Genomic DNA, 23,997 nt, shown 5'->3' with positions numbered 1-23,997 from the left:
ACCCAACTGCTAAAACGTGAACAACCTCCTGTGTGTAATGCTCCCAGCCTTGACTTCAAAAAATCTAAACATTTATGCCTGGTTAAATGACACTATATAGAAGTTCTATGTCAAGCCAAATTATGATTTAGAGATATCTCAAATTGCATTTTAAGATATATTTAAATATATCTCTAAATCATTTCAAGATATCTCGAATTGAATTACAGATATATTTAATTGTGCAGCAATTAATTTTAAGATATCTGTAAGTCAATTAGAGATGTCTATAAATGAAATAAAGATATCTGAAATCGATTTACAGATATCTTTAAATAATATGAAAGTCATGTGGTCAAACTGTCTTAAAATAAGGGTTTTAAAGATATCTCTAAATCATTTGAAGCTATCTCTAAATGACTTCCTGTTCATTCAAAAGATATCTCTAAATCATTTGCAGATATCTCAAAATAACTTCCTGTTCATTTAGAAATATGTCTGAACCAATATCTTACAACACTTTAAAATTACAGGAAACATCAACAAAGATTTAACTTGACAAGCAATTAAAAATAAAGCAAACAATTTTAAAATGATAACTAAAGAGACAAAATAGAATTGCACTGGAAAAGTACAAAAGTATATTGAGAGCCCTGGAGATGAGAGATCAGAGCAGAAAAACATTGTAAGAGACCTCATCTGCACAGAAAATTGTCCCTAAAATGCCAGAGAAAATACACAAATAAGCTTACTGTAACAGTTTCCAATAACACTGATTGGCTTTTAGTATGGGGTTTGTATTAGTGTAACTCATTTTTCACATGTTCTTTAAGATTTAGAGTATTGATAAGACATTTGAATTGCATTATTTACTATAACACACACTGGCAAAGGTGGCATTGATAACTGAGTAATAATAATACTTATGATAACATTATCTAAATCTATTAAAAACTGATAAAACCTAAGGAGTCCTCACAATAAAAACAGAACTTTACTCAATATTCTATTTGGACACTCTGAAGTTTAGGCACATGGAAAATCTATATAAGATATACATTTTTTTTTCTTTCTAGTCCTGGGAATGCATACAGAAATTAATTAACTTATTTGGAGAAAACAAAATATATTTCTTTGGAAAAAACTTTGTACCTGCCGGTGTCTGGAAAACTACTTCACGTGTTATGATTTAAAAACATGTTCTAAAATATGCTCCCTGCAATTTCTAGACAAATATATAATATATCTAAAAAATTGTCCACAAAAGTGTTTACCATCTGCTAATTGTAATCAATCAACCCTTCTGATTGTAAAAGTATTTGTGTATACATGGGATGTAGGCTCTGTATAAACACACACACACACACACACTGTGTTGACACAGAGCACATGTCTCACAAAAACCTCTCTTACTCACTTTCTAAACTCGAATCAGAGTTGCTTCTGTTAAAACAAACGTGCTGCTCAAGAGAAGTGCTGTCATAATCTGAGCAGTAAAACCTTGGCCCCAGCCCTAGACACCAGGGGATCTGAGAGAGTGGAAAAGAAAGGGCGGATCAGTGAATGGCACGTGGATGAGAAATATGTCTTGCCTGCAGAGCTTACTTCAATTCCCACTGAACCTCTCTAGTGGGGACTGCTGCATCCCTGCTGGGTGGATCTGCTGGATCTGAGACGCACTGAGACTCAGCAAGGGAGAGGAGGCTGCTTTCTTCTAATTACCAGAGGTGAAAGGTGAATTAAAATACTTTTTGGCAAGTAAAAGGGGCTGCAATCAACTGGCAGATAAACTAGAGGAGGAGCTTTGGAATGCTGTCTGCCATGCACCCAGAAAGAAGTAACAAAACATTTACAAGGTTTGCTCGTTGATATTTGGGAGAAGCCTTACAGTTGTAGCAGAAGACAACAGATAAAGGCTGAGTGATACTCCTGAATGCTCCTATCGAGAGAGAAAGAAGCAACCCATTACAAGGAACTATTAGTTTGACATTGTATTTAGGCATGAAGCAACTTATATATTATATTACACTCTTTCAAATTGACTGAAAGGTTTGGGTACTTGTTTAATATAGTTGTGAACTGAATGAAAGTGATTTAAGGAACCACGAGAAGAGACAAGTAACACAGTAACAGGATGGCAGTGGCACAGAAGGTGCTCACTTCAGTGCTGTTTCGCTTTTGGTTGATTCTGGGGAGTGGAGTTCTGGCAGCCCATAGCAGCCGACCAAGGTTACGACTATCTCACAGAGGTAGGTGAAAGTGCCAAGGGGGTCACATACTGTATATTGCACAGAAAGTCAAACAAAAAAAAAAAACTTGGAATCTCTTCTCTTACAGCAGTATTTAGAAACTAAGTAACAAAGAAAATAAAAACAGTAACAAAGATGTGATTTATCTGCTATGATTCTTTAGTGTATTATTTGCATTCAGCACTGACAACTGAAGTTCAATATGACACAGATTACTGGTTCATTAATGTAATATCTCACCTGAATTATACCTTACTCTACCTCTATTAAATATTTTCCAAATCAATGCATCACTCATATATTGTTGTAAGAATATACACATTTTATAACATTTATACATTAAGAAAACTTGACAGGGGTGAAACAATTATTTGCATTCATTTTATCCTTATACGGTTTGATAAATCATCATCCTACATTTCACTAACAGGCAAAGACCAATAAGTACAAATAAATTCATTTACTGGATTTTTTTAACTGTATTTTTATTTATCTCAATTCTTCAAGTGAGCACTTACAAAGGGTATTTCTTTACCTATAATTAATATGCCAAATTGTTGTGATGAGAAAGGTCTATGCTAAACTCATAACCGAAGTAGGACAGGTTGTTTCAGGTGTGCATATTTAGGTTCATTCAGGTTGTCTGTCTTCTGGTTTATTAGGCAGAAGGCAGCAATGCTAGTGTTATAGCAATCAAAACATGCAGGTTCTGTTTTCCTTGAGGTGGAATGTTGGTATGAGTGGTATGATAAAGGGACATTCAGAACAGAAAATAGGAGGCATTTTTTTACACATAGAATTGTGGGAGTCTGGAACCAGCTCCCCATTAATGTTATTGAAGCTGACACCCTGGGATCCTTGAAGAAGCTGCTTGATGAGATTCTGGGATCCATAAGCTACTGATAATCAAACAAGCAAGATGGGCCGAATGGCCTCCTCTTGTTTGTAAACTTTCTTATGTTCTTAATAAACAGAGAGGTGTAGTAAAGTATGGTAGCAAAATAACATGATGAATTGTGCTATACAGTATGTACAGTAAATATGATTCATGACATTTACATATTTATCACACTCCCCAGCACCTCTCTTTCTTAATCCTTTCGATCTGTAGGTGCTTTTCATGTCACATTTCTGTAAGCTTTAAAAGCGGCCTGTGTATATGCCTCCCAATGTCTCTTTATTAAGTAGTTTATTAAACAGCTACTAGCTTCTTTCAAATTGGGAACGTGTACAATGCCCATATGAAGAAATCGACCTGTCATGCCTGCAAGCTCCAGCAAGCAGCACACTGTCATTTTGGATACAGTGATTTAGATATAGTGTAGGCCTAAGTGCTACGATGCCACATAAGATAAGGAAAGAAAATGGTTCAGGTCCAGATCAAGTGTGGAATGTAGTTACTTTAACCTTTATCAAGCTCTGCTGTACAGTATGGAATTGCATGAATTCCAGCCATGCTATTTTGTTATGATAAAGATGTCTGGGCGTGTTTATTAAAAAAAAGTTCATCACCACCATATGCATTAGTAGTGTGGTATATGGACTGAATCCTGCTTCATACCTGTATGTGTGGTCTAGTAATACATTTACAATGATGGGAAGCCATTTATTTTAGAGTTATGTGTGCATTTTTGCAGTATGCTTATCTGCCAGTAGATTTTAACTTTAATAACACAATTATTTATCATCCTTACATCCTTGAAATCATAGCAGCTTGTGGAGCTGAACCAACTGTGGATTAGTTGCAAATCCTAAACCAGCTAATATGAAATATAAACACATACATATAGACCTCACATTAGTTGCAAATCCTAAACCAACTAATATGAAATATAGACACATACATAAAGTCACATTTTGCAGTTATGATGTACATGCTTGGCTTTACTTGCAGCTCTCCATTCCCTTTTGTTTCACCTCCCCTGATTGCTTGTTCGCACTGTGAATTATTGTGTTTGCACTGATTAGGCTGAAAAGGACTACTTTCAATCTGGCCTGATTGTCTATTATATTATATAAAAGTCCTATATGTACATTTAAAGGTAATACAATACACTAAGAGAAAATATGAAACAACATTTATCATTATAGACTAAAATTTAACTTATCCAAATAACATTTCAATTTGTCAAACATCCAGGCTTCTCTGGTGAGCAGTACCAGAGTGAAACATTTTCATAACACTGGCAAAGTTTATATGTTAAGTGAGAATTTCTCTTGCTACTGTTATAGGATTTAAATTTACCCACCCCTTCCTCAAGATTCATCTGTTCCATTGTAATGATGACGTCAGTACCCACTTACTGATATAATGTTACTTAAACTGCAGGAAAACAGTCCTGTTAAAATAAAACAAATGTCCACTACAACTGGTTTGAAGTTTATTTTTAAGTGACTTAAAAAATCTAATACAAATATCTCCTCTCTCCTCTCTCCTCTCTCCTCTCCCCTCTCCCCAAGCACCCCGCGCGTAATTGCGTTGCTAGAGTGTTATACCTTCAATACTGTCCTATATTGTATTGAGGAGCTACAATGCGTTTCTGTTTAGGAGCATGTCAGCTTGTGTCTTGTGTGAGCTCTGTATATTATTGTATATTATTGCAGATGTATATAAATCAGATATAAAGAAGGTGTATGAGATAACTGCCTTGAGGCTGTAGTGCTGAAAGAACAGCTCTGTGTTCCAGTGTCAAAAACCAAAACAAAACATACAGCTACAACATGCGATGTGGCAGATTCATAAGTCCGAAATGTTTTTAATGCATATTGTCTAAAGGCAACACTTAACTATATCAAATAAAAAATACAAAAAAAAATTATACTAGCAAAGTACACAGTGCAACACATTACTTTCACAGTAATGTTTTTACAAAGGTAAGCTTACATCCCTTCCTGTAAGTATTTTATTCTGAAAATGCTTGTGATTAAGAATGTTTAACAACTATTTCATGAGAAAATTTATTTTCATATAACATGTAAACCTTGTGGTCAAATATGTTGTCACAATACTTACTATAATAAAACAAAAAAATATATTATTCAATTGATTATTATTATTATTATTTATTTCTTAGCAGACGCCCTTATCCAGGGCGACTTACAATCGTAAGCAAATACATTTCAAGTGTTACAATACAAGTAATACAAGTAAGTAATTGATCTCATGTTCATGTTATGTGGATGATAATTAAGCATAGTTATACAGTGTTATGTAGTCTAAATGAAGCCCAATAAAGTGTTACCTGAAAGGGTACTTTCCTTATGGTTATATCTACTGCTGCAGTAATGATAATCTAAACGTGTTTTGACTTTCATACTCAATATATCCTTGATGGCACTGGGGTTCTGTAATAACAGTTGCATGCTTGGTTAGCTGAAAAGTCATTAAATGTAACTCAGTCAAATAAACACCCTTCACTATGAATATTATTGCTGTATTTTTTAGCTCTTGAAAATTTACTCTAAAGACACTAAAAGCCCTCTTGGTCTATACAGTATGTCTGTACTATATACATACTGTTCTATTTAGCTTCTACTGTGTATTCAGTAAATAGTTTAACTAGTTTAAACTATAATAATTTATTTCATCCTTTCAATAACATTGATGACAGTTCAATAAACTACATAAATATATATGCTTCTTTAATCCAAACTGTACTGTGTTGTGTTATCACAAGACTTGGAGTCTCAATGAAAGCAAATGGCAGAGAGATTCCACTTGTCAAATAATGTTGGATATTTACAATAATAAAACATTCAGCACAACTAAGTGCAGCAAGGAAGAGCCACTTCTAAGTTCACCCCTTAAGCAGTACCAGGCAGAGGCTTTAAACAGTAGTATTTGTAGTTAATATTACTTATGATTGTATTAGATAAATTGCTAACAGTCCGATTAATGATGCCAGTCAGATTAATGATGCCAAATTAGACTTTGACAGCAAACGCCTTCCACAGGCTTTACTCAAAAGCAGAAGAAAGAATTACATTTGTTCATGAACGCATTGGTTATAATTCTGAGTTCTAATTGCAAACATACTGTTGGTTATAGAAAGGGCTTGTGTGTATTGTTTTATAAATGATTTGAAGGGGAATGTGAAAGACAGTAGTTACATGTTAAATTAATACATTAAATTAATTAAGCATCTGAGCCAAAAGAAGATGACTTTACCGTTTGGTAAAGCCTGCCTCGTGCAGTTAAATGTCCGAGCCAGACTGATTAAGCAATAGAACCGTGATTAGGTGGTTTCGTTTGGTAGGTGACTATGTCAAGAAGGTAGAGTACAGAAGGTCAACTACCAATGTAATGCACAATAATCTGGGTTTTATTGCAATTTGAAACTGGTAAACAGCCTGTATTGTTATTTTACATCTTTCATTTACATTATTTAGGTTTCTTTATAGAGATGTGGTGTTGTAATGCCCTGTAATGCTGCTTCCTAATTGGTAAATTACAGTTTTGAGGTTTCTAATAACAAGTATTGCTCCCTAACTACCCACCCTATTTATTAAGTAAATGTGAGTGGTCTTAAGGAAAAACAACATGTTAAATAAATGTCCTGACTGAATGTTTTTTCTAAAATAGTACCTTTTGTTTTCAGTGCTGCCAATACATGAAAAAAGGGAGGATCTCCCACATTGAAGATACATATTAAACATTTACAATACTGTATAGTTCTTCTTTGAACATATGTCACAAGTTAGAATATCTGTTATAATTATGGAGGTGTCAGCGGATCCTGGTAGGGAAAACCATCAGCTGGTTCAGCGCCCTCTAGTAGCAGGAGATTGAATTACAGACCGGACCCTCCTTTGTCTATCACACTGTTACATCAAAATCAGCCAATAATTCTGGAAACTGTTAATAACAAGGTTAGAGATGTTCAAAACTACTGCGACACATGTTGTTATAGATTAAGACTAATGCTGTATTTAACACAGAATGTGTTAAATGTTTTTATCATTTTAAAGTTATAACATTAATATATGCCAAAAATTACTTTTTTTGTATAAAAAGTTAAATGTAGAGGAAATGTAAGTATCACAGTTCTGTTAATGACCTGTACAAAATACTGTTTAGACACATGGGATATACAATGAACAAGTTGGAGCAGCTCACATATAACCGAATTATTAAAATTTAGCTTGGCTAAAATTCAGCAGTCTCTTGAGACAGGGGTTTACCGATAGATTGGAGAATTGCAAATATAATACCGATCCAACCCGGTAACTACAGAACAATAAGCCTTTATTTAGATTTCCAGAAAGCTTTTGACAAAGTCCTGCATAAAAGATTAATTCTCAAACTGAAAGCAGTAGTGATTGAAGAACATGCATGCACATGGATTAGAGAGTGGTTAACATGTAGAAAACAGAAAGTACTGATTAGAGGAGAAACCTCAAAATGGAGCAAGGTAACCAGTGGAGTACCACAGGGATCAGTATTAGGTCCTCTGCTCTTCCTAATTTGCATTAATGACTTAGATTCTGGTATAGTAAGCAAACTTGTTAAATTTGCAGACAACACAAAAATAGGAGGAGTGGCAAACACCGTTGCAGAAGCAAAAGGTCATTCAAAATTATCTAGACAGCATTCGGAAATGACATTCAATATAAAAAAGTGTAAGATACTGATAAAAGTGCCAAATACCATATGGGAGACACTAAAATTGAAGAAGGAATCTATGAAAAAAATCTAGCAGTTCAGGTTGATTCAGAAATGTCTTCATCTAGACAATGTGGGTAAGCTTTAAAAAAGGCCAACAAAATGCTTGGATATACAGTAATAAGTGTTGAATTTAAATCAAGTAATGTTAAAACTTTATAATGCATTAGTAAGACCTCATCTCGAATATTGTGTTCAGTTCTGGTCACCTTGCTACAAAAAGGATATTGCTGCTCTAAGAAGAGCAGCTAGAATTATTCCTGGTTTAAAAGGCATGTCGTATGGAGACAGGCTAAAAAAAATTGAATCTATTCAGTCTTCAACAAAGAAGACTACACAGCGATCTGATTCAAGCATTCAAAATTCTAAAAGGTATTGACAATGTCGACCCAGGGGACTTTTTCGACCTGAAAAAAGAAATAAGGACCAGGGGTCACAAATAGAGATTAGATAAAGGGGTATTCAAAACAGAAAATGGGAGTCACTTTTTTACACAGAGAATTGTGGGAGTCTGGAACCAACTCCTCAGTAATGTTGTTGAAGCTGACACCCTGAGGTCCTTCAAGAAGCTGCTTGATGAGATTCTAGGATCAATAAGCTACTAACAACCAAACAAGCAAGATGGGCCGAATGGCCTCCTCTCATTTGTAACCTTTATTATGTTCTTATGAATTGCATGTCCCCAGTTATACTATACAAGGCTAGATATTATTGATATTAAGTGTCTGGAAAAATGAATCCTAAACGCAATTGAACTCACTTGTTTTGTTAAAGACTGGGACAAGCAGGTAATTGCTAGACTTGCTTAACTGAAATAAACACTCATTCCAAAGAGGAAACAACTTTATCATCATTATCACACTACTCTCATTCTGGTGTCTGATTAAACAGAACCATTTTAATGGAGCAGATCCAAGAGTAGATCAAGTGTGGTCATTTAAAAACAAAAATTCAGCTGCATAAAGAAACAAGGTTTAAAAACATTGAGAAAGACTTCTAGTCGGAACGTTTATCATACTATCACTAAACATACCACAATTGCGTGTTTTATGGCTGCTTTTTTATGAATGATTCTCTTTACAATCATTCATTTTACATGATGAAATTTTTGTTCACAGAATATCTACACTCTTCTTAAGTTGTTTAATTAGAAGATATTCTTAAGTCATTTAATTAATTGCGTATGTTACACACTATTGCAATCTTTATTTTTGTAATAATATATTTGTGTCGAGACATCTTGGCAAGGACATTGAAGGGCCATCTACAGCAATTCATCCTCAATAAGCCAAAATATATTTGAGAAATAATCCAGCCTCATACAAACAGCTTTTGCATTGTGGTTCTGTGCCTGTAACTTGTGTCTAAATAAAACCAGAAGCTTACTCTTGCACTTTGAATTTTTGTAAGTGCACGTTTCAGCTGATTGATCAGCAGGGGTTCTTGCACTGTATCAAATGACTGTTTTTTAGGGAAAAAAAGTGGTGCAGTAAGTATGGTGTTAAATCAAACCCTTATATCTGTCACTTTACTGTATTGGGATGTATAAGGAGGAGATGTAGTGTTACAATAAGCTAGGAGGTACAGGTTAGTTCACTAGTTTCTTGTGTCTAGGTACCAGGGTTTGAAACCAGCTCATGTCACAAGTCAAATGAGAAGAAAATGGTTGACACCTTGACTCATGTGGGATTCATGTCAATCTGGTATACAAATTATGTAAAGACAGAACCTTCCGGATTCATGTCAATCTGGTATGCAAATTATGTAAAGACAGAACCTTCTGGATTCATGTCAATCTGGTATGCAAATTATGTAAAGACAGAACCTTCTATAATTATAACTATCCTTTTTTTCATTGTCTGTTGTTGCTAGCAAGTTTCATTGTTCTATGGCACACAATTTTCTAAATGATTCATGGTATGCATCAGCAAAAAAAGTTAAATCAATTAAGAGACCAGATAGTGGAAGTAGATGGAAATACACCTATTTTTAATACTGCAAACTGTTTTTTGAGACTAACAGAATAGTAATGTGTTATATGTGAAACACTATAAGTAACTAAGTCAGTAGACATGTTACAGGAGGTTGCAGAGTTTCCAGAACAATGTGCAGATTTAAAGACCTGGTTCGCACTAAGATAAAGTTCTGTAATGAAGAAGAAAGTTGACAAGCTCACCACAAAAAGCTTTATTTAAAACTGGTGCTGGATCCCTCCTGTGACTTTTTGTATTTTCAGAGTCAAATCCAATGCAGTAGAATATACAATGTATGGTAGAACAATACCTCAATTTAACTTCAAGGTCAACATTGTAAGAAGGGCTTGTGTGCTGTTTAATTAGATTAATGTCACTAATATCCCTAACTAGAAAAATGGAAAGATGAAAAAGTTCAGTATCACTTTATCTACCTAGTCTTCACCTTTAAGCCCTTCCAATCTCTCATGGGAAATTCTTTTGAAATCCTAAATAGCCTAAAAACAAGCAAGAGTTTTCAACATAACCCTCACAATGGTGTTTTGTTTCCTCCTGATACACATCACTGTCGAATGTAGGTCAGTAAGGATATGCTGTACAGGGTACACCATTTTATATTAAGTGTCCACCACTCAAGAAATTAATAAAACATGTGTTCAGAATAAATGACCAAAGAAGTTTGATAAGTCATATTGATCACTTGGAGACTATGTTAACAGACCTTCTGAACTGATAATGATCCAATGACCATTGCAGAGCGGTGTAATGTTCACACACTGACCTTTTCGATTTAGAATGCAATGATATCATAATGCTTAAGGCCATGATGATTTGAAAGACATGGTCTGTAATGTTTTACAGCTTAAAGAAACAGAAACTGTAAAAAAAAAAAAAAAAAAACTAACCTTTTGTTAATGCAGGCTGTTTTTTGTGGAAGAGGTTAGAGAGATGTTTTTTTACCTTTTAAGTTGTTTGACATAACAGATGTATTTCATAAACAAATAATTGTGTGCATGGCTAATGAAGCTCATGATATTAAGCTCCTGGACAATCCTGAACAAGGATTTTGGTTTAGGAAAGTTACATGCTGGTTTCTTCTAAATACAGTAGTGATAGGAGAGGTTTCTTTTTGAATGTTAAAAAATGAATCTGAATCCCAAATTCCATCTCAATACATGTCTGGCTTACTCAAATACTTATTTTCCACTGTACAACCAAGCCGAGCCAGCCTGGTGAGGCTTAGCAGGAGCCTGGTTGTTTTCCAACTGACGTCACACGCAATGAATGTTGATCATGCAGTATTAAGAGGTGCTATATTTGAGTTGAAAATGGCAACTCCAGAGGTTACAGTTGTGTTAGAATTCATTTTTGTTTTGTATTATATGACTGAATACAACTGAAATGCAATGGCATGGGGTGTTATTATGCAAAAAGAGGAGACAAATGCTTCTCGGAGAGAGCATTGACTTGGATATGAAGAGCAAGATTCTTAGCCTTAGACGCCGCAACATAATGACGAAAATTATTAACCCCTCCCCTGGCCTTGCTCTGATTCAGATTCAGATGTGTTGTGATGCCAGGGTTTCACGGTTTGGTTCTCGCTCAGCTCGACAAATAGCCAGTGCAAAACCACCCGTACCATGAGGGCCTTGGGCAAAAGCGAATGTTATGCCTACCACTGGCATAATTTTATTCCTTCCCAATAGGGGTATGCCAAAATGTGGTACTTGTGCTCATAATTGTGTTCAATAAATTCATTAAATAAATCCATTCACTATCGTGTTGATTTAAAAACATGAAATGCTGATGTCCCTCATGTTTACAATTGAGTACCAATCAATGGCAATTAACTCTCATCCAGGGCGCTGACAGTTTTACTGCCGTACTAAGGCTGTAAATTGACAATGAACAGGGGAGGCCGTTTGGTAACTTAAAACGAAAAGTAATATTGTACATCCCTGCATGCTTTAAAATACTGGTTTTAGCTTCTTTGAATGCTAAATATTTGTAACTCAGTGATCAACCAGCCTACTTGCTGTATACATACACAGAGAAGAGTGTGGTGCTTGTGGATGCTTAAGTGCATACAGTCATTTCCAGAATGTGTCTGAATAATAAAAATAAAAAATGAACAGTAAAAGTCAGTTTAGGGGGTTCGGTTCTCCAGTCAAAAACACCGCACACCCATTGCATTGTACAGCTTTCATTTTAGGACTGTGGAATTTAAATTATGACTCTGTCATCTGTTTTATTTGGCCCAATTCAATTCACTTAACCACTACTGTTGCTGAATTTACCACATATTTCCTTTTGAAGAAAATCACAAAGGCAGGTTATTGTTGTTGAATGCCCTAGGGATTTTTTTAGGGTTTTTACAGCCTAAGGCTATGGGGTTATATTTCCCAATGTGGGACTGTACACAATTTGCTACAGATTGGAGACATTCAACAGATACTCTTTAAATTAATCTGAAACTCAATCCCAGGGCTGGGATTTTACCCATTGAGGATGGGTCCACGCTGCCACTACCCATCTCCCTGGCAAGTCAGTGAAATAGTGTGGGTGCCCGGAGGTTTGAGATCCATATGGTTACTGTTCTGCTACAGTACAATGGTCAATTATTTTAACCACTGTAAAGAGTCCTTTCTCTCTCACCAGCCACTGTCTGAGCCGATGAGGAAACAAGGCTCCTGGTACTTTGGATTAAGGTCTGTGTTGCTTCATGATGAACTATTGTTTCTTTAAACTAATACATGACTTAAGTAGCTTGTCCTACCTCTACCTTGCTAGTTTTATACCATCTGTGCCTTTGAATTTGCCTCAAAATACCACCTATGGACATTTAATTTTCAATAAGCAAATCTTTAAAATGATGTGAAACAGATCAAAAAAAGATTATTTTAATTTGTACCCAAAAATAACCCCACCTATTCCGTTCTATACACATACAGAATGCCTTAATATTTTTCCACTGTCAACAATGACTTTTGGAAGAACTAGTACCCTTCAGGTCTTTAATCCAAATAAATTAAACTGACCATGAAAACAAACTCCAGGAAGGTTGCTCTGTTAATAATGTATAATGTGTTTGTGTATGGGTTGGTGATCTCATTTCACAGCAGTTGATGGTTTTACTGGCAATGAGGTTTGAGCTCCAGGCTCATGAGGCCTTTCACAGCCAGCTTCAATTCATTCAGAATAACTTTTTTAGCTTGTCCAAAAAAATGATTTAATTGTGTTCTATGTGTTATTTAGCCACAGGGGGACATTATTGTGATTGTCATTTGGTTCATTTGGCTCAGAGTTGGTTGAAGTCGTCCATGGCATACACAAACCACAAAGAGATTACAGATTTTGGTTGACCACATTCACAGGCATACAGGAAATGAAAGGCTACATCCCAGTGTCATCCTGATGGGGCCATATGAATTCAAGCAGATGTATTTAGAATATCAAGGACATTTATTGCCTGCATAATAAAACTTTTCTTTGTTAGTGCTATACAAGTCTGTTATGAGGTCATGACAGCGGGAAAGGAATCCGTACAGGATACAGGACACATCATAAACGGTCAGAGCTATTTTTACTGTTGTTAGATTTGTGGCTATAACTCTTTAACTATAAAGGTTACAGGTACATGTCATACATGAAATGAATGTGCAGACACTCCATAAAAAAGTTAAATAGTCTGAGACACCCTGTTCAATACAGTTAACAAAAGCCAGAGAAAAAGAGAGACGCTTTTTAGAAAAAAAAAACATTATTTATTCTTTATAAAATTTATTTTTGCATGGCTAATTCAAATCTGACAGTGTACAATGAAACTTTAACATGTAGGGGACATGGAAACATGTTTTTGAACAAATTGGATAATAAATAAAGAAATTATGGCCATATATACAAAAGGAACCAAAAGCAACCAAAAAACTGAACAATTGAGAAATGTGCAAAAGAAGAAAAAAAAACACATTCAAATTATTCGTCCCAGGGACCCTGATATGTGGCGCAAGATGGACCTATTCACTGTGGCTTGAATGACCAGCAAGGTGGCAACCATGGTAAACTAACCCTAACAGCTCTTGTCTCATGCACCTGATCCACAAACATGTGGTGTTGTACCGCAAAAGGACAGTAGATGTCAATATGTATAGATACTACACAGGAAGTTACCGTTACCTTACCGTTACCTTACCGTTCATGCTGCTTGCTGCTGTGTTGCTGAATAAAACTTGTTGGATTAAATTATGTTTCCTCTGTTCTCACAACACAACAATATCGGAAAAGAGGTCCTTGTGCCTTCGATGTCGCCATTTCTCTTATTTTGTAAAGATTTTGTGTGAAAATGTTTGTTTACAGCACCGTGGTAGGTCTGTCTTTCAGCGCAGCAGTAACATTGCAAAACACTCACTCTCTACTGACATGGTCCAGTACCATAAATACATCAGTAGGACCTTGTTTTAAAGCCCAGACTCTACTCCTTCTAATGGTGTGTTACCAGCAGGGCTATCTTTCACAGTGCCTGAGTAAAATGATTTAAAGGGCCAGGTTGCCGGCGGGTTTTTTAACATTAGGCGGACCCTAGGTTGCTTAATACACACAGCTATAGGTGGACAACATAAAATAAAAGTGACAAGTAAAGGCATGGTGTACATACATATATACATTTCACAGTTAGCCTCCCCCTAATTCTAATAGCAGTATAAACTGACACTGAATTAAAAATGCAACACATTGAAAATTATAATCTGGTACTGTCCAATCAGCGCTAGGAAGACAACAATTACATGGAAATATTAACAATGTTAAAATGTTTTAAATAATCTTTAATTTATATAACACAAAACCTACTTCTGCTGCTTTTACAGAGCTGTGGGATTTAAACCGAACCTCAGTTTTTTACGGCCCACGTGGTTTTTTGGACCTACGAACAATGTTCCTGGACGAGTATCAAGAACGTTTGTTTGTGGGAGGTCGAGACCTTATGTATTCTCTGAACCTGGACCGAGTTAACGAAGAGTACAGAGAGGTATGGTAACTGAAGAACATTGTATTTCAGTCATTGGGAAGACTCTCTAAACACATTTCTTTCTTCCTTCTGACTTTTTGAACCTTTTGTTTATGATAAATAAATCTTTTTGACATAATTCATGTTTATGTGGGGCAAAAGTATAATACAATATGCTCAATCATTTTTTATTTAAAGATAAAGGATCTCCCCTTCTGCTTAACAGGAAATTTAGTTAAGCCTAATATAAAAAGTAATACATCAGCTAACCCCTCCTGTTCTTATTTGTGTTTCTTTTTATGTGTAATTGAAAAGTAAATTCTCTACATATATCTTTACCTATTTATGCTTCTAAGTGTTTGCACTTATCATATAGTGTGTACCTGTCTTAATATCAGAATGTCAGCCTGATTTTTGTCTACCACAAAACAGGATATTTACTTTTTATAATAACTGGTCCAGAATTAAATACCCATTCTGTTTAGAGATGTTTTAGCATGAATGCCTCAAAGGAACCGCCAAATGGGACAATTCACAAATAATTTCTAGCTACTCTTGGTAATGGGACAAATTGTAATATAGATGTTATTGGTATTCAGAAGCATGCCTCTATTAATTGTAAAATTGGTTAGCATTTGCAATTTTTAGGAGTTATGTTCCATGTGTGGTCCTTTACACATGCCTGTCTCTTTTTTTAAAGAGCCTCATAAGAATTTAGGCAACCTAGATTAGATTTTGCAAAACAGTACTGAAAATGAACTGATCGGTTCAAAGAGCAGCAACTTCCTGCTCCTACTTACCCTGATTCTGAACCTAAGGGCATTGTTGGGTTCAAATGTGTGGGGCTAAATCCCCAAATCTTTTCCTATAACCATGATTTGTCTATGGTGGTCAGCAAAGCAAACCATAATCACTGTCAAATGTTATACCTGTGCTTACCCACATTGAGCTATGTTTTTGTTGTTAATGGTGATAAATCTTATGTATTTAGTGCTTAGATGCTCAATAGAGATTTCCAATTCAGTTTTAATTGATCAATTATGAACTGAATTAAGAAGGTTCATTTTCCACAGTAAAAAAGAAATTATTTCTTACTTAACAGAACTCTTTTGTTTTACTAAATTGCTTTAATGTAATGTTATATTGTGGCAGTTATTGTAATATTTTACCTTCATAAATTCTATTGACTTGAAATATTTCTTTCCGTTTCATAACAGATACACTGGCCCAGCACACATACTCAAGTGGAAGAATGTCGAATGGAAGGCAAAGATGTGGTAAGTATAATCTTGTGACCAGCAAGCTTCCAAAAAAAACAACTTATTTCCCCCCAAATATACCCACAAACCCATACTTCTGACTTGCAATTGCTATTTACTGTACATTTTGATTTACTGAAAAATGCTTGTGAGACGTTTTCATTTCTTTCTTTTTCATTATTTAGGCTGAATGTGCAAATTTTATCCGGGTCTTTCACCAATATAACAGAACTCATCTTCTGGCTTGTGGGACTGGCGCTTTTGATCCTGTATGTGCCTACATTAGGGTGGGCCATTGGACAGAGGTAAGAGAATGCATTGTTACAAACGCTGATATTACCTGTTAAAAAGATTATATGTATGTTTTAGTAAGTCTGTACTTATCCAAGGAAAAGTTATCTAGACCCCCCCCCCCACCCCCACCCCAATGAACTGCTATACTAAGCACTAACCCCAAAGGTAAAGTTTCCATATGAAAAGCTGTCCTAAAGACACACCATCTGTCCCCCCCCCCCCCCCCCCTCCCCCCGACACTCAGAATGGTATTCATTTACTAGGTCTACCCTGGTTGGGAGTACTGTAATGTTACAATATGAATATTCTGACATACAGTATATGTAGTATGGAAACATTATACTGCATTGTCTAGTAGTGTTTCTAAATGGTCTATCCCCCATCCATTCTATGGAACCGCAGCTTGGTTCCTGATTTGACATCTTTTGTATATGTTTTCTAGTCCAGTAATTGCAAAATACTATACTATAACAGAAAGGTATATATCAAGAGGTATGGGAAATATTTTGGTAACAGGCACTAGGTTATGCAGGAGGCAAGTGGCCAAGAAATATGTAAGTTTATGTTTAAACCCTCATTACTAAGAAAGGTAGTGAAATTCTAATTGTCTAATCAGAGCTGAGAATAATTAAGTACTTTTCCTCAAGGGAATTGTGCCTCCAATGATTTACATGTTTTCCTGTCATTTAGCAAGTTTATTTTTGTGCTCCCTCAACACTTTGCTCATTTTTTGAAGAAGATCTGAACCAACTGAGTAGGAAATGAAAACAAACATTCCACCAATCCCAAAGGGAAAACTGAAATTGAAAAGAATCTCAGTAAGAGTATAAATGACGTGCTTACCATGTGTATAACCTTTTATACTCACATACAGGTCAAGTGAAACCTTTTTTTATAATGTGATTACTTTATTAGAGAAAGTTACAATTCAATGTACTCCATACAGGCCTTTTATATCACCAATCGTAAAGCATCTACAATTGTTAACATCTGTTTTATGAAGAACATTAGATCCATATTGGTTTCTAGAACTTCAGGGGTATCAAACAATTGGAACATTCAAACAAATGGAACATTCAGATGGGAACCTTCTTGCACAAATGCAAGAATTGTTATTACTGAACTATACTGAGCATCAAAAGAAACGTATCACTTATATTTGAGCATCAAAAGAAACATATCATTTATATTTGAGCATCAAAAGAAACTTAGCATTTATATTTGGATAAAATTCACTAGATGTGATAAAAAAATGACAAACTCTGTTTTAGAGCAGGTGCAGTGACTTTTTATTGTGCTGATTAACAACTGACATCACGAAGATGCTGCAAAATGATCTGTCGATCTTGGGCAGGTGTTGTGACTCTTGGTCTCCCAGTTTGTGGCCTGTCATTGACAGAGTGTGTCTGGTTATACCGTCTCGCCAGGTTTGAAATTTCTGGCTGTGAGCACCCAAGATGGCGAGCCACAGAAACCAAAAACATTTCGTCAATGTCCATCATTTATATACCTTATTTTTTTCTCGAAAATAAATGTGTTATAATAGTGATAAGTTTCTTTTGATGCTCGGTATACATACTGAAGCAAAAATTATGAATGAAGTTTATTTTTCAAACTAAACTTAATTGGTGCAGTTTGTGATGCAGTTTGTGATACAGTTTGACTATACTGGTCATCGTTTGGCCTTGTTTGGTATTATCGATGCATTTGTTTGCTATTAATACATGTTAATTTGTAGATATGTCACATTATTATTCTGAGAATTTCAGGCATGGAATTATAATATTGGGATGCATTCATTTAATTTAACAATTGCTTGGTTAATGAAAGAAATTACATCTATGAAATACATGAATTATGAAAATATGAAATTAAACATTTAAACATTTGAACCAGAAGTATAATTTGAACCGGAAGTAAATGCTCATTACTTATTCATTTAAAACTGCAGAACGTTATGTAGGTAATGCGATCTGCCAACGGATAAAACGGTGGATCTAGTTAGAAAATAGGCAGACAGTTTGAATAATTGTTCTGCATGATAATTGTATGAGCTTCTCAGTAATAACATACAAAAACATTGGTAACATAAATATGCTAGTTTTGTAAGGCATTTATGAAGAACTAGTAATACTGTCATCTTTACTGATTTAAAGAAAACCAGTAACAGTGCCTGCAAGTCTCTTTCGTGTCTTTAGAGTCTTATCTGTCTTTAGGTTAGTAAAAGTCAGTTAACTCAGTACAACAAAGTTTGTCTTATTGGCAATATTTAGTTCCTCTACCATTTTGATCAATTTAATTTACACTACTGTATATAAATGGCAATACTTGGATGATTAAGATATCAAAAGCTCACTGTTTTGCAAATGTAGTTTTAAGATTAATCATAGATAAACATATGTGTATATTTGATCCATTTTGTGGTCTTCTGTTTCAAGTGGTGTTATGTTCCTATAATATTAGAGCTGAAGTTTTCAAAGAGTTAACTATTAACGTCTGTTATCTTGTATATTCATCAAAAAGGTGATTCACTTAAAGATGATGTCTGTAAATGCCTCTGGGTAATTGCCACAGATGGCTTGAGTGGTGCGTGTGGGTGGGTGGTGACGTCAGGTTCAGGAAACAACACACAGACAGGCAGTACTGAGGTTGAAACTGAGATGTAGTGGCTGCCCTCAGTGTTTTTTTTTTATTAAACAAACCATTCAAAGATTTAAACAAAAACAGCACACGGCACTTGAGGACAAAATAAATAGACAAACAAAACGGACTAACACTAAACAAACAGTGGACTAACAGACAAACAAACAAGTATTGTGCTGGCCCTTCCAGCACGAAATAGCATTTGTAATTAATTATTCTTTTAAAGCTTACTCCCAACTTTCTCTCCCGTTTTCTACTCACCAAACACCCAACCCCGAGTGAGTGAAACGTACATCTATATATACAGTTGTGCCGGGATTCAATTACTAATTAATTATTCACTTGAATCCCAGCACGTGAACTAATTTGTGCACTCCCCGTGCTCACATACTATTACATACTTTATCTGCACATGGAGTGATTTGTGCAATCCCTGTGCCTAAATACAACTATATATTTTAAATCACTCGTGCTACACAGACCCATTTATATCCCGTGCACCAATACCTATACACCAACATTTTTTTTTTTTTCCACACTGCAGACTCACAATGCAGCCACCCAAGAGCTACAGCGTCGGAGGACAACGCAGCTCTCGGGCAGCTTACAGGCAAGCCCACAGGCGCCCGGCCAGACTGCAGGGGTCACTGGTGCGCGGTGAGCCGAGGACACCCTGGCCGACCTAACCCTCCCTCCCCCTGGGCGGAGCTCAGCCAATTGAGCGCCGCCACCTGGAAGCTCCTGTCCTCGGTCAGCAAAGGAATAGCCTGGACTCGAACTCGCGACGTCCAGACTGTAGAGCGCATCCTGCACCCCACCTTTACTGGATGCGCCACTCGGGAGCCCCATACCAACATTAACACACCACATGCAACATATAACACATAACACACACATGGGTGGGGCACACTGCCACAGTAATTCAAGTATCAATGGCAGACAGTATGGTTGCTATTAGTTGGCTTGTCAGTTTGCCAAAGCTCAAGTCTAAATGGACCATAAAGCTATTCCACTACTGTACCATTATTTATATATATATATACATTTATATATGCTTACAGCTGTCATCTCACTACAATGGAGACTTTTCCTTTAGGGGACAAATAGTGTGCATTTTAGCAGCACTTCAAATCATTTCCCTAATGAATCACACAAATAGCACTATCGATTCAACAACGCAATGTTTCACGGTTACTTGCAATTTTCATTACCACTCCAAACCCACTGCATGTAGACCATGCACTGAAATCTCAGGCTTAGATCTCTGTCTATCCTGTTGCTAAAAGAGTGAACCTTTAACACCTCACACCCATACAATAAACAGATCCCTTCACCTAATCAGCCTGTATATCTGTGGTCTTCAGAAACTGCAGTACTGTTTTTTATCATTTAACATTGTGTTTGATTCTAAGCACTGTAATCTAATTGAACTGGGGATGACGCCATGCAAATTTGAACCACATTGGGTCAGACAGGTTTTAAAGCAGCTACATGGGTATTAGAGGATATAGGGTCTTAATATGTAAGAAAATGAATGCACACTTAACTGTCAATTGTAGTTGCCCAATTTCTGATGTTTTGTCTGTAGCTCAGCGATACGTTAATTGTGATCTTAAAATCTATTTTAGAATTAGTATGTGCCCCCTTAAAGAAATTTTCAGAGTACTATATAAAGTAAAATCCTAGTACATTTATTTTCATATTGTCAGAGTGCTAAGCAAGGTTCATTTTCAGTTCATGTCATGTTTTGTAATTCCCTGTGCATTATGCTTACAAAGTTGTATTTAATTCAGTAATCGTCAGACTTTACCCCATTACAATATATGTTTTGTTTTTAATCTTGATGCTAGAATCAGGTCAATGTGAATCTGATTTATTTATTTTTTGTTAAGTATGAGTTTTTTAAAAAAAGGCTTTACTGTTCAAAATAAGTAAACTAAAACCAAGTCACATTTTTGGCAGATCTGATACAATCACTATCCATATGAGCCCTGGTAAACAAGCAAGAATGACATGTTGTGAATGAATAATATCTGATGCTTTTGATTGGAGCTTTTTGACACAGCAATATGATTTGTTTTTAATTTAATAAGGCCATGCTTAACATTTACCGTACACTAACATGATGAAGTAATAATATTGTCAATGCAACTTCCATTACAATTTATGGGTTGTGTTTTATGCAGAATTAATTAAAAAATAGGAAAACATTAATGTGTTTACAGTAAAAACATATAGGCATTAGCTCAGCATACGCAACAATTGGACTTTGAGAAACTGTTTCCAGAAATATTTCTCCTTTGGTCATTCGGCAGAGAATTTTCTGATGCTCCCACTGAAGTTTGTAAGATTTGGACAGCAGCTAAAATCAATACAAATGCTTTCAATTTTTTTGGACTGTATAACAGGAATCACCAAGCTTTTCCATGGCTCATGAAAAAAATAACAAAACTTGTTCTCTTGTTTATGCTAGGTTTTACTTTTTACAAAACAAGATTGTTTGATTAAAATGACTAACATAGGCAGCTGCAATCCTGGATTAATTCAGTGTAAACTAGTTTTGTTGTGATAGTTGTTGTGTAGAGCCTAATGAGAGCCCCCAACAAGAAGGATAACCCCTTCTATTATCTCTCTGCAAGGACACTAGTCACTCTACTTTCACTAAACAGTTTGCAATGGGACAGTTTTTTTTGGTGCCGGCTGATTTCTGCTTTGTAGCTGCATAAAACCTTGAGTCTTGTCTAACCCGTTAAAGGTCCACATTAGCCATACCTAAAGCAGACAAGATGCTGTCAGAAATCCTCATTACTTCTTGGCTTTAAGTCTGGCCATAATGTCTTGTTGATATCATAGTGTATCTCACAGGTTAAAGCATTGTCATTAATACTCTTCAGTTTGAGTTGTCTAAATTGAAATGAAAAGACACTTAGCAATGTTTTTACAGAGGTTATATCTTTAAAGTTTCAGACAAGTTAACCATGACAGCCATGATATTTTAAAATATAGCTGACAGCTTCAATAGGCCCTGTGGTGATTAAGAATAATTTGTCACATGGCTTTCTTCTACTAATTTGAAGTTCAAAAGAAAGAAAATGTGTCCAAAATGAGCTGAACTTATAAATGATTCGATGTTTGTATTTATTTTTATTTGTAAGAAGATTGGTTATGACATGTAGGCTTTAGCAAGTATTACGTTGTCATATAGAAGTGTATTATTGCCTTAATAATGTTCAATAATTCTTATCAGTGCTCCTAATGAGTGTGAATGTCTTATATTTAAACTGTTGTCTAACTCTGCCCAACTGCTGAAAGTGTCTTCAAAGATACAAAAACAGAAGCCTCATGTCAAATCATAAGGTGCAAAATACCACCAGCTTTAGGTCAGTTAAATATACTTACATAAAACATTTGGCTTCTAAATTTTTTTTAAAGTAAACTTGATACATCTGATGCTAGTCCAGATAATTATGTTAGACGTTCCATTCCTTTGAACATTGCTGTCTTTTCAAGCTGATTTGAAACACTGATCAAAACCAGGTACTGAGATAATGCACAACTAGTTAGTATACTGCTTAGTATATCAGCTCTGAGTTTATCAAACAGCTCAATCAAAAGTTAAAGGCTGAATGTCTTAGTGTGTGATATAGTAGTTCTAAATGGTTTCCATGGACAGCTGGATCTAATTGTGCCAACATGACACAATTTTCTTCTGTTTTACTTTTAGTTCTTTAGTTTGAAACGGTTAATTTGTTGTATTACAATGTATCCCACCGCATGAGTTACACTATACAGTGTGTATGACTATTCTTTTATTCTTTAGGACAGGCTGTTTAAACTGGAGATTAACATGACTGAGAGTGGGAGAGGCAGATGTCCATTTGAGCCAAACAGCCCTTGTGTTTCCACCTTAAAACGTAAGACAGATTTATTTGTTATCACTTTTTTCCTCATATAAAACTGCAGTTTAAAAAAAAAAGCATGTCATATGCAGCTAAAAAAAATTGAATCTATTCAGTCTTGAACAAAGAAGACTATGCAGTGATCTGATTCAAGCATTCAAAATTCTAAAAGGTATTGACAATGTCGATCCATGGGGACTTTTTCGACCTGAAGGGTCACAAATGGAGATTAGATAAAGGGGTATTCAAAACAGAAAATAGGAGTCACTTTTTTACACAGAGAATTGTGGGAGTCTGGAACTAACTCCCCAGTAATGTTGTTGAAGCTGACACCCTGAGGTCCTTCAAGAAGCTGCTTGATGAGATTCTAGGATCAATAAGCTACTAACAACCAAACGAGCAAGATGGGCCGAATGGCCTCCTCTCGTTTGTAACCTTTCTTGTTCTTATGTTCTTATGTGTTCACTGTGACACGTTCCAAAGAAAATCAGTTCTAAGGGCAGCAGTGTGGAGTAGTGGTTAGGGCTCTGGACTCTTGACCAGAGGGTCGTGGGTTCAATCCCTGGTTGGGGACACTGCTGCTGTACCCTTGAGCAAGGTACTTTACCTAGATTGCTCCAGTAAAAACCCAACTGTATAAATGGGTAATTGTATGTAAGAAAATAATATGATATCTGTGTAACGTGAAAAAATGTATAATGTGATATCTTGTAACAATTGTATGTCGCCCTGGTTAAGGGTGTCTGCTAAGAAATAAATAATAATAAAGTGAGTGGTATTGTTTTGTGCAGTTCTCCAAGTTGCTTTTGCTTGTTTTCTTTGTAGCACTAAATCATACTCACTGGGAATGTGCTATAAACATAGCCATTTGCATTGTTATGATTGTGAAAGAATCGAGTTCAATTACTGATGCATTGTGCTTTCTTGGAATTCTCCTTTGTTGAGCACAGCAACACCAAATGGCAAGACGAGTAGACCACAAAGCCTACAAAGGACAGTAAAGAACATGGTACACTTATTATTACACCATGTTG

At 35.7% G+C, this 23,997-nt stretch overlaps 1 protein-coding gene across 3 annotated transcripts in view; it reads left to right on the top strand.

Moving 5' to 3' along the window:
- The first annotated feature begins 1,544 nt into the window (after positions 1-1,544).
- The window catches only part of LOC117419932 (semaphorin-3E-like), a 41,543-nt gene continuing 19,090 nt past the window's right edge, over positions 1,545-23,997 (top strand). The window contains exons 1-5 of one of the 3 annotated variants that reach the window (XM_034926400.2): positions 1,545-2,228; positions 14,729-14,889; positions 16,086-16,145; positions 16,313-16,432; positions 22,885-22,978. In XM_034926400.2, coding sequence (XP_034782291.2) covers positions 2,114-2,228; positions 14,729-14,889; positions 16,086-16,145; positions 16,313-16,432; positions 22,885-22,978 — 550 coding nt within the window. In that variant the 5' untranslated portion in view covers positions 1,545-2,113. Of the gene's footprint in view, positions 2,229-12,519; positions 12,572-14,728; positions 14,890-16,085; positions 16,146-16,312; positions 16,433-22,884; positions 22,979-23,997 lie in introns of those variants that run through there. The other 2 variants (XM_034033335.3, XM_058985882.1) reach the window with 2 other exon arrangements.

This window comes from Acipenser ruthenus, chromosome 14 (genome assembly GCF_902713425.1).
Source record: "Acipenser ruthenus chromosome 14, fAciRut3.2 maternal haplotype, whole genome shotgun sequence".
NCBI classification, from domain to species: Eukaryota; Metazoa; Chordata; class Actinopteri; order Acipenseriformes; family Acipenseridae; genus Acipenser; species Acipenser ruthenus.
Note: the sequence above shows the minus strand (reverse complement) of the source record. Positions and strands in the feature narration are given on the sequence as shown.